General features: G+C 33.5%; 2 protein-coding genes and 1 long non-coding RNA gene across 3 annotated transcripts; 1 reads left to right on the top strand and 2 right to left on the bottom strand.

Moving 5' to 3' along the window:
- Positions 1-1732: 1732 nt before the first annotated feature.
- LOC128201717 (uncharacterized) lies at positions 1733-4536 on the bottom strand. Its single transcript, XR_008253392.1, has 3 exons — positions 4000-4536; positions 2888-3014; positions 1733-2582 (listed from the first exon to the last, which is right to left on the bottom strand). It is a non-coding gene; the product is annotated as an uncharacterized LOC128201717 (long non-coding RNA).
- A 264-nt stretch (positions 4537-4800) lies between these two features.
- On the top strand, positions 4801-6541 carry LOC113513391 (zinc finger protein 665-like). The gene is made up of 3 exons (XM_052898027.1): positions 4801-4862; positions 5075-6311; positions 6503-6541. Exons 1-3 carry the CDS (start codon positions 4801-4803, stop codon positions 6539-6541), a joined length of 1338 nt encoding a protein of 445 aa, XP_052753987.1.
- A 2071-nt stretch (positions 6542-8612) lies between these two features.
- LOC128201667 (uncharacterized) lies at positions 8613-14847 on the bottom strand. The gene is made up of 3 exons (XM_052899333.1): positions 12651-14847; positions 12082-12346; positions 8613-10326 (listed from the first exon to the last, which is right to left on the bottom strand). The coding sequence occupies exons 1-3, from the start codon at positions 12882-12884 to the stop codon at positions 9728-9730; spliced, it is 1098 nt and encodes a 365-aa protein (XP_052755293.1). The 5' UTR covers positions 12885-14847; the 3' UTR covers positions 8613-9727.
- Between the last annotated feature and the right edge of the window lie 1333 nt (positions 14848-16180).

The following is a 16180-nucleotide window of genomic DNA, read 5'->3' as shown; positions in this document are numbered from 1 at the left end:
TATTGGTGGATGACAGTCGTAGCAACATGGCACGTGTGGATGGGAGTGTTGTCGTTCAAAAGGAACACACCTTTTAACAGCTTTCCTCTCCTTTTTTTCTTAATAGCTTGTTCATCAGTCGTCATGATCTTTCTGGGCGATTGTGACGCTTTGAACTTTTTCGAAGAAGTCGTGCCTTTTTTATGCCACTGCATCGACTCTTGTTTCCACTCAGGTTCATAATGGTGAACCCAGGTCTCATCTCCAGTAATAATCCGGGCCATAACTTTTTCCCTGCTCTCTCCACAGATCACCAAAAACTAGTGGGAACACTTGACATGCTCATTTTTTTAAATGGCGTGAACTTTTTTAGAACCATGTTACACGGATCTTAGTCATGCCAAGATGATAATGTAGAATATATTAAATACTTGTATCGGATACTCCAACCATTGCTGCAAGTTGCTTCTTCTTCAGCCGGGTATCTTCTAATAATTTTTATACTTTTGCGACGATTTCCGGTGTGGTGGCCTCAATTGGTCGTCCGGAGCGGGTGTCTTCTTCAATACACTCTCTTCCTTGTTTAAAAAGACCATACTACTTGTAAACCATGGTTTTACCAGGGGCAGAGCCCGCGTAAACTGCTAACAGCTCTTGAAAAATTGTCTGAGCGGATTTTCCTTGGTAAGGAACATAACGGCGTGGTGTTCAATTTTCTTCATATTCGCTGACTTTTTCCACATTTACTTGTTTGCAGGTCGATATCTCAAAAGTTAATGACCCAATTTGGTTTAAACTTGGTATACATACTCTTAATGAAGTGCTTAACAGGTGACTACTTGGACAAGTAAACTAATCTCCATCAATCACTCCATTCCGCAAACTTTTTGACCTCCCTTCGTAACGTGATATAGTTTTGATCAATTTAATATTGTACAATATGAAAGTAATGGTCTTCCTTATTGACAAGTGAAAATTATTTTGTTTCCTCAGGGTAGAAAAGACATTAGTGCCACTTTTTGCTAATATGACTTAATGATGCTATTTCGTTCAGAATTTTACAATTTAACTATCTGTATATTTATTTATTAATAAATGTAATAATTTATAAATTCATTTAGACCTCATATTTTTTATTTTTTTAAAGAATGTTAACACCAATTTTGTCTTGCATTTGTAACATTTGTGGCTTATCATAATCCTATTAAACAAGGGGAAAGGGATTGTTAGTAACTATGCCATCCACCAAGCGACGAGATGACAGGGACTCTCTTTACCTAATTATGGAATTTATTTTTTATAATTAGGTATTAATTACTTAATTACTTCATTGTATTGTATTTATACGTATATATATTTGTCTGCGATATGTACATACAAAACTCACACTTTACTGACAAATCGAATCGTCAATAATAGATAAAATTATAATTTAGTACATAATCCAGCAGTTAAACGTAACATCACAAGAACAATGACCAAAACAGACTATAAGCAACCCCTACTGATGGTCTTTGTTACGTAGTTCTTATAACCATTTCATCAGAGCAGCTACGATCTTATTATTGTAGTCACAGGCATTTTGCATTGTCATCGAACTTGAATGCGTATGAAATATTTATGGAAATTAGATGATTATGCATCAATAGAGTGTTAGCAAGTGTTTGAAAGTGAATTAAAAATGAACCAGAATAAATGGAAAAGATACACAAAGCAAATAAAACAAAAACCTATAAAAATATATATTATGCTTGTATACTAATATGTGTACAAAGATTATTTATTTCTTAGTGTTAGTATTTTTTTTATAACTTTGCTTTTTAGGGTTATGTACCTCCAAAGGAAAAAACGGAACTCTTATAAGAGTTCCTACTTTGATGTCTGTTTTATTTAGAAACTCATGGAGGTATCAAGATGAAATTAGTATTATATACTGAGGTCTGCAATCTCTTAGAGCAATGAATAAATCAATGTTTTAAATCGACACAATCAAGAGATACCGCCCTTTATTTTTCCACATAAATCGCATATTTTGCTATTTGCAAAGAGAAACAAAACTTATAGGATATTTCCTATTGACCTAGAATCATGAAATTTGGCAAGAAGCAATATAACACAAGGAAAAAAAATCCAAAAATTGTATTTTTATTATTTTTAAACTTCTTTTGCAAACCATCCCCATTTACTTATTATTTTGGCTTCTGTGTATCTCATTATGTATTCAGAAACTTTTAAATCAATTAATATTAACATTGCCTGTGGGTCTCGATGCCAAAAATATTTCTTTACAAGTAGTATATTCATTATATTGTATATTTATTTACATATAAACCCATAGACATATGGCATGCCTGAACTTCACTAGACACCTGCTCTACCGCAGCCATTGCGTCAGCAATTAGTGATTCTAGATCTAGAACACTCGCTGGAATACACATCTGATTGTATTTCGGTTGACAATAAAAACTTTTTACAATTATTATCATTGAGTTGAACTTTGACTTCTTCACGACACCGACGATATCTAGAGCTTTGTTAACTCTTGATAAGTCACATACTGTTGCTACCACAATCAGCCCTGTCTTTCAACTTTCATGCGATACCTGAAAGGCAACATAATTGTATAATGTAAGTATGTTATGTACATTAGTTTTCTCTGAAAAATATTAATTATTAATAATTTGATATTGTAAAAAAATCTATAATTTTTTAATTATTAGTATGCGACGTTGCAAATACGTATCTCCATAGATTTTTTTCTTTTTATTATATTTCTTTATTTTTCTACTTAATCTACCCTCAAAAAATAAGCACAATATTGTCTGGTATACAAATTGAGAATCTGTAATTGGCTAATGTATAGTGTAAATATAATATTTTTAATTATTTTAGATATAACCATCATAACCTTCAACAAAAGAGCATGTTCCATTTTAAAAGGCCGACAGCACACTTGCAACGCCTTTGGTGTTGTGGGTTATCATGGACGGCGGTAGTCATTTACCATCAGGTGAGTCGCATGTTCGTTTGCCCCCCTGTGTACAAAAAAAAAATACTTTAACTGTTAATTCCAGATGTAATATTTAAATAAATAAATGACAGCCAATTTGTTTGTAGTTACTGATTTCCCATAAAATGTATAGTACATTTTGTTATTGATGCGAGTAATCTACATTGTAGTTATATGGTCTAATACCCAACAAATCGTTGTCGCGAGTAGCTCTAGCGTGCAGCTATGATCCGATATACAATATACAAATATCTGATATCCAGTACGAGATATAAATACAATAAATAGAAATGATTAAATTGGGAAAAACTTTTAAAAATACATGTAAAGTAAAAAAAATATTTTGTTCACATAATGGCAGGGTGTGGAGTATCCAAATGATCACAAACAATGCACCGAAGTTTAAGATTTTTTTTATACAACTTAGAATGGCAAACAAGCTGACGGCCTACCTGATGGAAAGTGGTGACCGTCGGCTATAGATATGAGCAGTACTATGGACATAACAGAGTATACTATTTCGTCCATGATACCCTTCAAGCGTTGCCATTCCTGAGCGCTCAGATGTTATTTCTTTGTACCCTGTAAATTCACGCCATATCCCACTCTTCAAATCAAAACACAGCCATGCAAACACAACTGCTTTACGGTTGAAACACGAATGGGACAGACGTATCTAAGTAAACGATTTTTGTACAAAGTCTCCCTCTCTTTAAGAATATTGTTAATTTATTAATAATTACATTGTATCTATATTAAAATAGTGATGAAATGTTGAAAAAATATGATTATGAACATAAGACTTTTCTTAATATAAAAATATTTTAAAAACAATTATAATTCAATTTTGATACCTCCCATTTCGTTTATATGAATTTTTAAGTAGCAATACTTAAAAATCCGCAACACACAGACAAGCTTTTTTTTTCATTGGCAATAATTTCTGTAGGGTAGATACAAGCTCCTGGTCAAATTACTAACGTACACATATCTGTACAAGAGTTTCCTACCTGTTCTTAGAGTCAAGATTTCGGATTAAGACATAGTGACAGCCTCTCTAATCTTACTACACCGCTGACTTGCTCGACATATTGTACTGTTTATTCCTTGTCCATTTTGTGTGTGCTTTATATCTGTGGGTTGTTATTTTTATGACCACTTGTGACAGTGTCATGTCCAAGAGACTCGTACTGGAGACGCAGATATCCAGCAAATTTTCAGTGAGTACCCTCTTTAGTAAACAAAAGGTGATCTCGAAACTGTTGTACAAGGAATGCATGAAGGGCCAATGAACATTCCAAGTTTAGCAATCTGACTGTAATAGTGAACTGCATCAGCGTGGTTATTATTTAACAGAAAATTACAGCTAAACAAGTCTAAGTATATTTCCGTAGTGTCCATCGTGCATGTTAGATAAAACATGGCTACGGGCAATACACAAGGTGAGAATTTACATGTCAGCCATGACACCGAACAGCAGACGACTCCACACCATGAAGAGCGTCCAGGCTGCAGCACAGGTACGAATACCACACAGGAACCGTTGATTGAACAAGGGGATTTTCAGCATGGCACAGACGGAGCGGGAGTTGTAAAGACAGAGTATGTTGACGTCACTGAAGAATCGGAAGCTAATCAAGTAACATGCTATGGTGAGGGAAATGATCTCTTGAAGCTATATGAGGATCATGAAATAAAGGATGAGTTGGTTATAGGACCCACACTTGTACAAAGAGGAACCGTCTTTGGTATTACTGAACATACAGAATCTGATTCTAAACGAGTTCTGTATAATGAGGGTGAGGAGCATAATGTCTATAAATCTGAGCACCAGAGAAGAAGAATATCATGTGATACAGTTTATTCATGTGAGGTATGCAGTGAGACATTCAACTCCTACAATACACTGGAATGCCATGTGTCTGCCCATACTGAACAGAAAACATATTCGTCTAATGAAAAGGAATACACTTGTGATGTATGTGGTAAAGGTTTTAAACAAAAATCAACATTGCAACGGCATTTGTCGATACACATTGTTGATAAGCCATATAGTTGCGATGTGTCTAATAAATGTTTTAACAGAAAATCAACACTGCGATGTCATTTGTTGGTACATACTGGTGTTAAGCCATATAGTTGTAACGTATGTGGTAAACGTTTTAAACTAAAATTAACATTGCAAAAACATTTGCTGATACATACTAGTGATAAGCCATACAGTTGTGATGTATGTAGTAAATCTTTTAGTGTCAAATCAAGTTTAGCACGACATTTAGTGATACATACTGGTGATAAGCCATATAGTTGTGATGTATGTAGTAAATCTTTTAGCCTCAAATCAAGTTTAGCACAGCATTTAGTGATACATACTGGTTATAAGCCATACCTTTGTAATGTATGTAGTAAATCTTTTAATTTTAAATCAAATTTAGCACAACATTTAGTGATACATACTGGTTATAAGCCATACAGTTGTGATGTATGTAGTAAATCATTTAGTCTCAAATCAAATTTAGCACAACATTTAGTGATACATACTGGTTATAAGCCATACAGTTGTCATGTATGTAGTAAATGTTTTAAACAAAAATCAATATTGCATCGACATATGTTCGTACATAGTGGTGATAAATCATATAGTTGTGATGTATGTAGTAAATGTTTTAAAGTAAAATATACATTGCAACAGCATATGTTGATACATACTGGTGAGAAGCCATATAGTTGTGATGTATGTAACAAATGTTTTAGTCGGAAAACACATTTAAAACAACATGTTTTGATACATACTGGTGATAAGCCATATAGTTGTGATGTATGCAATAAATGTTTTAGAGAGAAAAGAAATTTAACAGAACACGTTTTGATACATACTGGTGATAAGCCATATAGTTGTGATGTATGTAGTAAATGTTTTAGCAGAAAATCAACATTGCAACAGCATTTGTTGTTACATACTGGTGATAAGCCATATAGTTGTGATGTATGTAATAAAAGTTTTAGTCAGAAATCAAACTTTTCAAAACATTTGTTGATACATACGGGTGATAAACCATATAGTTGTGATGTATGTAATAAATGTTTTAAAAGAAAATCAACATTACAAGGGCATATGATAACACATACTGGTGATAAGCCATATAGTTGTGAGGTATGTAACAAATGTTTTAACAGAAAATCAACATTGCAGGAGCATTTAACTATACATACTGGCGTCAAGCCATATAGTTGTGATATATGTAATAAATGTTTTAACAGAAAATCAACACTTCAGTGGCATTTGTTTTTACATACTGGTGTTAAGCCATATAGCTGTGATGTATGTAAAAAATCTTTTAGTCAAAAATCAAATTTAGCACAACATTTGGTGATACATACTGGTGATAAGCCATATAGTTGTGATGTATGTAGTAAATGTTTTAAATTGAAATCTACATTGCAACGGCACTTGATTATACATTCTAGTGAGAAGCCATATAGTTGTACTGTATGTAATAAATGTTTTAACAGAAAATCAACATTGCAACAGCATTTGTTGAAACATACTAAACACTAACAACCCATATACCTTTTTATGTCCACCATATCGTAAGCATAACTTTTCGAGGGTAAAATGCGTGTTTTGGAGCCAAACGTGGACGTTCACTCTTATCTAACGGTGATGTAGATGTTCATGTATTATTATAAAGCATCCACTTTTCATCGCATGTCACTATGTGATTAAGAAAATGTTGAGTTATTTGTCGATGGTATCGCTTTACCATACCATGTAATTATAAAACGATTTCTTATCTACGTCTCATTTTCAAACTTCTCTACTCCACAACGAAATTTTCGGAACTAATTTCTCACTGTTCTTTCAGAAACTGTATTCTCCCCTAATCTCTTATTTCTTTTCTTCTCTCTTTCGCGTGCACTTTTTCCACCTTTGAACTTATAAAACATGATATCTCTATTTTTTTCGAATCCATAGTGAGAGAGAATAACTTAAATCACGTCTAACGACTAAATCCTCTGATGGTGTTTAAAATATTAATCAAGTGTCGATGCTTTGCTTACAAAACAAAAGTGAATAAATCAAAACGTGTTCGGTAATACGCGCCTACTGTTTTACATTATTTGCAATTGGCAATGTCATATGTACCAATCCAATATATTAAAGTCTTCGCATAGTATTATTTTTTTTCTTTAAACCATAATTTATTCAGTAACTCTGCAAGTTTAAAGAAGAATGCATTTATAAGATTCATTATCATTGAGGGTCTGTAGAAATATCTTATAATTATTTTAAGTTCTGACAGAACAGCATTCCATAGCACTACATTCAAACATTCCGTTGCGATTACATTGATTTATAATATCTATATTTTTATATTTTTAATTCTTATGAACTAGAATACGTAATCTTTTCTATTAGACCTGGAAAAATTGCAGCCAATTTCAAATCCGGCATTTTTAATAATTTGAAGTTCTCACTCGTCATATTATGTTCGGTAATGCATACAACATCCAGGGGTGTTTTATTACTGTCATACCTATACCTTAAGTAACAAGCATTGTTTGACATACTTATGTGATTATATACACTGTAGAAAGCAACAGATGTCATTGTACATAATATGTAGATGTGTGTATAACGTAACAAAGTTTTGATCAATTTATTATTATATAATATGAATTTTACACTCTATCTGTATATTTATTTATTAATCAATTAATAAAAATCCATTTACACCTCATATTTTTTGTATTTTTTTTTTGAAGAATGTAATCTCCAGTTTTGTCGTGCATTTGTAAAGTTAGTGGCGTATCATAGTCCTATTAAACAGAGGAAAGGGATTGTTAGTAGTGGGGTCTGGCATTGCCATTGCTAGCAATATACTCTATCAGGTCGATCTCCACGCTGTCTCCCTTGAAACTATATTGGTTAATTCTTGATGTCGTTACGATGGATTAACTGGCTTGCTTTATTCCTCATCTATCATTCCTAACTGATACTCCGTCAACGTATACCGATAGCGCAGGCAGGATTACTTATATGTCCATGGGTTTGTCACGCTACTAAATGAGCCCCAAAATCACATGGAAAAATGAGCTTCGAGTAAAATGAAAAATTAAAAACAAGTTAAACTAATTATTTCATTTATAACATTTTTAATTAGTCACATAGCCGTACCTGAATGTTTGTGTGTCATGTTTTTTAAAACGATGATTTTGAAACAGCTTATTATTAAAGGTTCAGCCTGAATGCTATATTTAGTGGTCTTATTTAAGAATTAATTGACATGAATTAATAATTTACTACATGTTTAACTAAGTCGGTTTCTTTCTAACATATTAGACATAGTTATTTTTATACAAAGCCAGAGGCCACCAAGCACATGGACCACCTAATGGGAAAGGTTACCATGGTCCATCGATATTTGCAACACCAGAGGTATTATTATGCACACTAGAATACTCGTTACACGCCATTATTGACTAGCTAGTTGTTCCCTACACAAACATCTGCTGACACAATTAAGCTTGTCTCAATAAAATAAACAAGTGTCACACAATCACTACAAAGTATTCTTTTTCCTGTTCTAAATTTATTTAGGTATCTAATAAAATCAATCAATAAAATCTTAATATTTTATTTAATTGTATATTTGTTTATGTACACTAAATATTAATAGTTGTAGCACTTCAGCTGCCCGTTAACAACATGTTTTCTAACTGCATTGGGTTGACTGGAAGAGATCTCTGTCAGAGATTGGTCCACCCATGCTCACAATATTTTTAAATGCATTAACAATGTAATTTACAAGTGCAATAAAGAATATATAAAATTTAAGTTACGAACCTTCGCGTCTCAGTTTAAGCAAATCTAAACTTTACTTAATGTCCGCATGGTGCAAATTCCCTTTCTAACATATTGATCAAGTCTCCAGAATGTTGGTGACGATGAAAATAATCCACATCACGTAAAGTTGATGATTGCCGCCATTTCTTACAGTCATTTTCTATTTTAGCTTCTTCCAATATATGGATCATTACACATAAACGAGCAGCCATTGTTTTTAAACACAAATTGATAATTTCAATGCAATTAAAAATTACAGAATTCGAGAAACAAATTTATTATTGGAATACTATGCAAACAGAGTAGAAAACAAAGCTCTTGATTTTGACATAAGATATATGAGGCCATAGATTAGGCTGTCGGCGAAGACGAGGCTGACTTTTGTTAGTGAATACCAAATACTATGACAAAATGTCAAATCGCACAGCTTTGAGTAGTTCCCGTTTATGCCGCTCGTCTTTGCTAACTTTAGCGCTAGTGTCGCGTGTTAGGAATTACTGAATAACATTTCAGTATTTCATCGCTGCGTCAAGGCTGATGTCTAGCCGCTTTCAAATAACATTTATGACTAAAACATTTATTACATACATCGTAACTATATAGCTTCGGGGGGAAAGGGATTGGTAGTAATTGGGTCAAATAACCCTGTCAGGTTGACCTCCACGTGGTTCCCCCTGGACACCATCGTGGCTAATTCTAGTTGAATTCATCAGGATGGACTAACTGACCTGCTTTCATCCTCATTAGTCATCTTTCACCGGTGCCTCACCATTGTATACCGATAGCGCAGACAGGGTCACCATATCATTATCACCCATTAAAAAAAAACTATATGTTTTCTCACCAGTACGTATAGACAAATGCCATTGCAATCTCGATTTTCTATTAAATCATTTACCAAATACATCACAAGTGTATGGCTTTTCATTAGACGTATATATTTCTTGTTCAGTATGGACTAACATATGGCATTCCAGTGTATTGTAGGACTCCAATGTCTTACTGCATACCTCACATGAATGAACTTTATCACATGATATTCTTCTTTTCTGGTGTTCAGGTTTATAGACATTATGCTCCTCATCCTCATTATACAGAACTCGTTTAGAATCAGATTCTGTATGTTCAGTAATACCAAAGACGGACCCTCTTTGTACAAGTGTGGGTCCTATAACCAACTCATCCTTTATTTCATGATCCTCATATAGCTTCAAGAGATCATTTCCCTCACCATAGCATGTTACTTGATTAGCTTCCGATTCTTCAGTGACGTCAACATACTCTGTCTTCACAACTCCCGCTCCGTCTGTGCCATGCTGAAAATCATCTTGTTCAATCAACAGTTCCTGTGTGGTATTCATAACTGTGCAGCAGTCTGGACGCTCTTCATGGTGTGGAGTCATCTGCCCTCTGGTGTTGTGGGCGACATAGCAATTTTCACCTTGTGTATTGCTCGTAGCCATGTTTGATCTGCCATGCACTGTGGATACTGCAAATACATATGGCCTGATTAGCTGTATTTGTAGCTGAAGCACTTTGAAATTATGGTTACACTGCTCATGTACAGTTAGTTATTCAATCCTTTGTTATTATCGAGTCAGAGAAATAAGGTACAGACAAATGTAATAAATTCATGAAATTTTACACAGAAATCATGTGATATCAAACACCAATCAGAAATGCGTGACGTCACGGCCTGACAAACATTCCTGTCAATCTGTAGTCATTGTTGGTTATCATTGTGGGTGTTTTTATTTTGATATTTTCCGTTTTTTTATTGAATTTGTTTTAAATAATAATAATGTTTATTTATTTCTGACAACTTTTTTGAGTACAATGAACAAATTATAATAATACCATACATACATTAAAGTTGCAGAGAACTGGTGCCTGAACTGGGTATCCGAAGAACCCGTGTCACAAGGCACCAGGACCCCTCCCTATCATGAAACATTTTATGGTAATATATACAGTTGGAGAACATAAAAGTTGTAAGGCGTAGCAGATACAATAGGAACACATGATAATACATGTACACACATAGTTATATAATATTTAACAGCTTAAATAACAATCAGTCAAACTGGATATAAATTAGCAAACAAAGGCAAGGTAATCAATAATCAATCACTAAGACAGGAAAAGAATAAAATAAAAATAACAATTAGAGAATAAAGATTTTAGGAAGTAGGATACATAAATTTTTCAATTTCGTCATAATTTAGCTGCTGAAGCCACTCTGTAACAATTTTTTTAAACATATATTTATTGAGGGCGAAGATTGATATTCTCGAGCCAATCGTTTTAAAGGTAAGGACCAAGAAAATCGAAGTATCTCTGAGCAAACGTCGTACTATGTTTAACTTGCACTAATAAAAATGTTTAAGCATTATTATAGAAGATGGAAAAGGGATTTTCAAAAGCAAGTAACAATAATTAGCCCAAAGCTGATGCTGTGATGCTCAGAATGTTTTTTTGCATCAAATACTGATTTCTGCTCTGCAGAATTTCAAAATGTTAAAACTTCTGTGTAACTTCTACCAGAGGGAGACTTTGTACAAAAGTCGATTGCTTGGGTACCTCTGTCTCATTTGTGTTTCAACCGTGAAGCAGTTGTGTTTGCATAGCTGTTTTTCGGTTTGAAGGGTCCCCATGGGTCCCATGGGTTAGTTGAGTCCTGAAGACAGCACCTGAGGACTCAGGAATGGCAATGCATGGGAGGTATCATGGGTGAAACAATATACTCCGTTATGTCCATGGTACTGCTCATGTCTATAGGCGACGGTTACCACTTTCCATCAGGTGGGCCATCAGCTTGTATGCCATTCTAAGTTGTATAAAAAAAAGTATTTTTATTAAAATAACTTAGTTAAACCCAAAGATTAATAAAGGTTATTGTTTATGGTAATTAAATATCTACTAAGCGTAAGTTTTTTTAAGTTATTTATATCATCCTAATCATAACATAATGAAATATAAAATCAAATGATGGTTCCAGATCATCACGGAAGTCTTATGGTGACGACGTTATAAGTTACGTACAGCTGAAATGTAATGGAAAGTTTTGCAGCGTCAAATGCAAGATATGCCCGCCCGGAGCATAAAGTTCACACTTAATTATATGCAGTGACGTTAGTAATAGATGAAGAAAAAGATTAAAAACAATAAAACATAATTATGGTTATAGGTGAAATATTAGTAATAATAGCAAAATATAATTTAAAAAATACATAATGTTAGGCACCTGCACTGATATCGGAGATAATATGTTTAACTGCAACTGGTTTAGTACGTTCTTGTGAGTTACAGCTAAATGTATTAAGGCATTCTTCAATTGTCATCTTTCTTTGTTTTTTTACTATGTATGGCCGTTCTCTTGGCATACTCGTTCGTTTTAACCTGTCTGGTTGACAAACGAATTTACTAGGAAGGCATCCTGGTTTTGTGCGTATTTGCGTTACACGTCCCATGACATGATACTCCATATAGTTCTCCATATCGTTCGGTAACTGTAGAAAACATGAATACCCTATTAGTACACATAACTATTAAACAAAATGAATTCGTAAGTTGAATTTTATTTTATTTTATTTATTTCTTATTGCATTCCATAACATAATTAGTAGATAACATTTCAATTATGGACCCTGTTGGGCACAGCAAGTAGGAGAGAGGACAACACTTTTTTCACTTTAGAAATAATCTAAGGATCTGTTACAATATTATCCAGTCATTGAAATTGTATCACGATAAGTACGTATTTGTATTACTAACTCAACAATAAACTACTTTTACCTAAATCAAAGAACTTACATCAAAGTGGTCTTCACAAAAATACAATTTATGACTTGTGTAAGTAGTGCGATCCCGTCTTGCTAGTTGCAGCCACTTTTTCCGTACATTTTGGTTTTGTGGTACGGAAATAAATAGTTTATTAGGTGTTTTGATTGTTGTATTTTTACATAATGGCACAGCACAGCACTTATAAAACTTTGAAGTAATCATTTTCGTAAAATTCTCAGACGGATAGTTTTGTGAACAAAGCATATTGTTGTTTGTCAGGACGTGACGTCATGCAAGAAGTTATGACAATTCGTATTGTTTTGGCGCGAAATTTAAATGTATTCAATGAAAATATAAAACATGAAAACATTTCAATTTTACTGAAATATTTATATTTATAGTACATTTGACTACGAGACATGTTTTAAACATGTTTCTGAAAAATTGGCAACTAGCTCATTTAGCATGCTAGTGTATAGATAAGGCGACCAACTATTTCTTGTTCAAAAAGAGTTCACTTTGCAATAATTTCATAGGTGAAAAAAAGAAGAAAAAACGATAAGTTTTATAACTTTATTTTCTTTTAAAAACATATTTTTCTTCGGAGTGGTCTTTTTTGGCTAAATTAATATGTTCGTCTAATAATGTAGCCATATCCGAACAACTTTCATTTTACATATTAAATTTGACTGTTAAGGTGGCAGACAATGTTTTTACAGAAAGTTGCGACTTCTCACTGCTCTAATGATCATTTCCTAGTGAAAATGCTCTTTCAACAGCAGCATTAGTGCCTGGACGATATAAGGAAATTTCTATTAAATCTTTTATACTTTCATATGGGATATGTTCTACTCTAAAATGCCAATTTTATTAATTAAATTTTTAATATTTGATGATTAAAATTGAAATAAAATAATCTAAAAAAATGTTTTAGAAATACAAATGAGTATAAAATTATACAAATAAGCACTTTTAGAGTACAGGATTTGAAAAGAGTACGGTTTGCGAAAAAAAAGAGTACAAAACTCAGTAAATGAGTACAGTTTACAAAAATAAACACGGCCGTATAACGACTACCGTATAATCTGTTATTCTAAACTTGTCATATTCAATACTTAGAAAAAGGAATCACATAGAAGGAATGATAAAATAAAAACTGTAAATCATATGGTTGCCTCCTTTCTTCTTATGCAAATATAATTAGTAAAAAAAGGACGAAAGATACATTAGAAAGAGATTAGATATCAGTTGCTATTTTTATTAATCACAGCCGTTTAGTGTGCAGAAAATGATATACAGCCGTATAAACCTACCAAATTCAAATACAACCTGCTTGCATACTTTCTACGTAAATTGTGTCATATATATAATCTATAATGTAAATGACCAAAAATTTTACATACACGTTTTCTATCTAAGAACAAGGAATTACATAGAAGGAATGATAAAATAAAAACTAAATCATATGGTTTTTTTTTTAGGTGAAAATGGTATGGTAACCGCCTGCGCTAACGGGATACGCTGGCGGAGCACCGGTGAAGGGTGATAGATGAGAATGAAAACAGGCCAGTTAGCTCATCATGATGAATTCATCAGGAATTAACCATGATAGTTCCCAGGGGGAACCGCGAGGAGGTCGACCTGGTTGGGTATATAGCTAGCAATGGGATTCTCAGTCTCCATTACTAACAATCCCTTCCCCCCAAATCATATGAATACCTCCTTTTTTTTATGCAAATATAATTACTAAAAAGAGGACGAAGGATACATCAGTCGCTATTTGTTTTAATATATAGCGGGCTAATGTATAGAAATTGTTTGATATGTCAAATATTTGTCAATGACAAATTTTACATTACTACATTATATATTTGACACAATTTACCTAGAAAGTATGCAAGCAGGTTGTATTTGAATTTTGTAGGATGGGAATGGTGGAATAAGACACCCTTCAAACCAAAACAAAGCCATGCAAACAACTGCTTCACGGTTGATACACGAATGGGACAGAGGTACTCAAGCAATCGACTTTTGTTATTATAACCACCTCATCAGAGCAGCTACGATCTTATTATTGTAGTCGTAGTCATTTTGCATTATCATCGAACTTGAATGCGTATGAAATATTTATGGAAATTCGATGATTATGCATCGATAGTGTTTTAGTAAGTTTTTGAAAAAAAAAAAAACGGATAAAAAATGAATCGAGTGAAACCGAAAGGATGTAAAAAAATTTTTTTGCAAGTCTGCTCTTTAGGGTTATGTACATTCAAAGGAAAAAGCGGAACATTTATAGGATCACTATGAAGTCTGTTTTTTTCAAGAATGCATAAAGGTTGAAAGTTTTTTTATACCACTGAGGTGGCAAACAAGCATACGGTCCACCTGATGGTAAGTGGTTACTGTAGCTTATGAACACCAGCAATACCAGAGGTATTACGCGTGCGTTGCCGACCCTGAAGAAACCTCACTACCCCCCTTTTAAAGAGCCCCATGCTGTAGTCTCTTGGGAAAACATCGGTCCGGCAGGGAGCTCATTCCACGACCTGAGTGTTCGTGGGAGGAAACATCTCTGAAACCGCGCAGTACGCGACCATTGAGGCTGCAGGACATGAGAATGAACTACCTGTCGATGGTGAGCCGATTTGAAATTAGTATCAAATACTCAAGTCTGCACTCTCTTAAAGCAGTGAAAACATCAATCTTTTTGTTCCATTTATATCACATATTTTGCTTTTCACAAAGAGAAACAAAATGTATTGGATTTCCATTGACCTAAAATCATAAAATTTGGAAAGAAGCAAAGTGACACAGTAAAAATCCGAAAATCGTTATTTACATTATTTTTAAACTCTTTTCTCAAACCATCTCCATTTACTTAATATTTCATTCACTGCCCAAGAGCATACCTCCGTACAATCCATGAAATGTGTATTTTATGTAAACTATATTTAGGCTTCTGTGTATCTCATTATATTTTCAGAAACTTTCAATACAAATAAGGTTAACATTGCCTGTACATCCCGATGCCTAAAATATGTTTTTACAAGTAGTACATTCATTACATTGTATAATGGTTTTACATATAAATCCACAGTCATATGGCATGCCTGAACTTCACCAGATGCCTGCTCTATCGCAGCCGTTGTATCAGTAATTAGTTGTTCTAGTTCTAAAGTAAACACTCGCTGGAATGCACATTTGATTGTATGTCGGTTGACAATAAAAACGTTTTAAAATTATTATCATTGACTTGAAATTTGTCACTTCTTTACGACACCGAGGATATCCAGAGCTTTTATGTTGACTCTTGATAAGTCACATACTGTTGCGGTCACAATCAGCCCTGTCTTTCAACTTTCATGGAATACCTGAAAGATAACATAATTGCAATGTAATATGTATGTTAGGTACATTAGTGTTCTTTGAAAAATATTAATTATCAATAATTGGATATTATAAAAAATCCACACTTCTTTAATTATCACAGCCAATCTGTCTGAAGTTACTGATTTCCAAGAAAAATAAAATGTCATTGGCCGATTTCATTTTTTTTTAAC

The sequence above is a fragment of the Galleria mellonella genome, unplaced genomic scaffold (genome assembly GCF_026898425.1).
Source record: "Galleria mellonella isolate WM207_F2 unplaced genomic scaffold, CSIRO_AGI_GalMel_v1 utg121, whole genome shotgun sequence".
Classification (NCBI taxonomy): Eukaryota; Metazoa; Arthropoda; class Insecta; order Lepidoptera; family Pyralidae; genus Galleria; species Galleria mellonella.
Note: the sequence above shows the minus strand (reverse complement) of the source record. Positions and strands in the feature narration are given on the sequence as shown.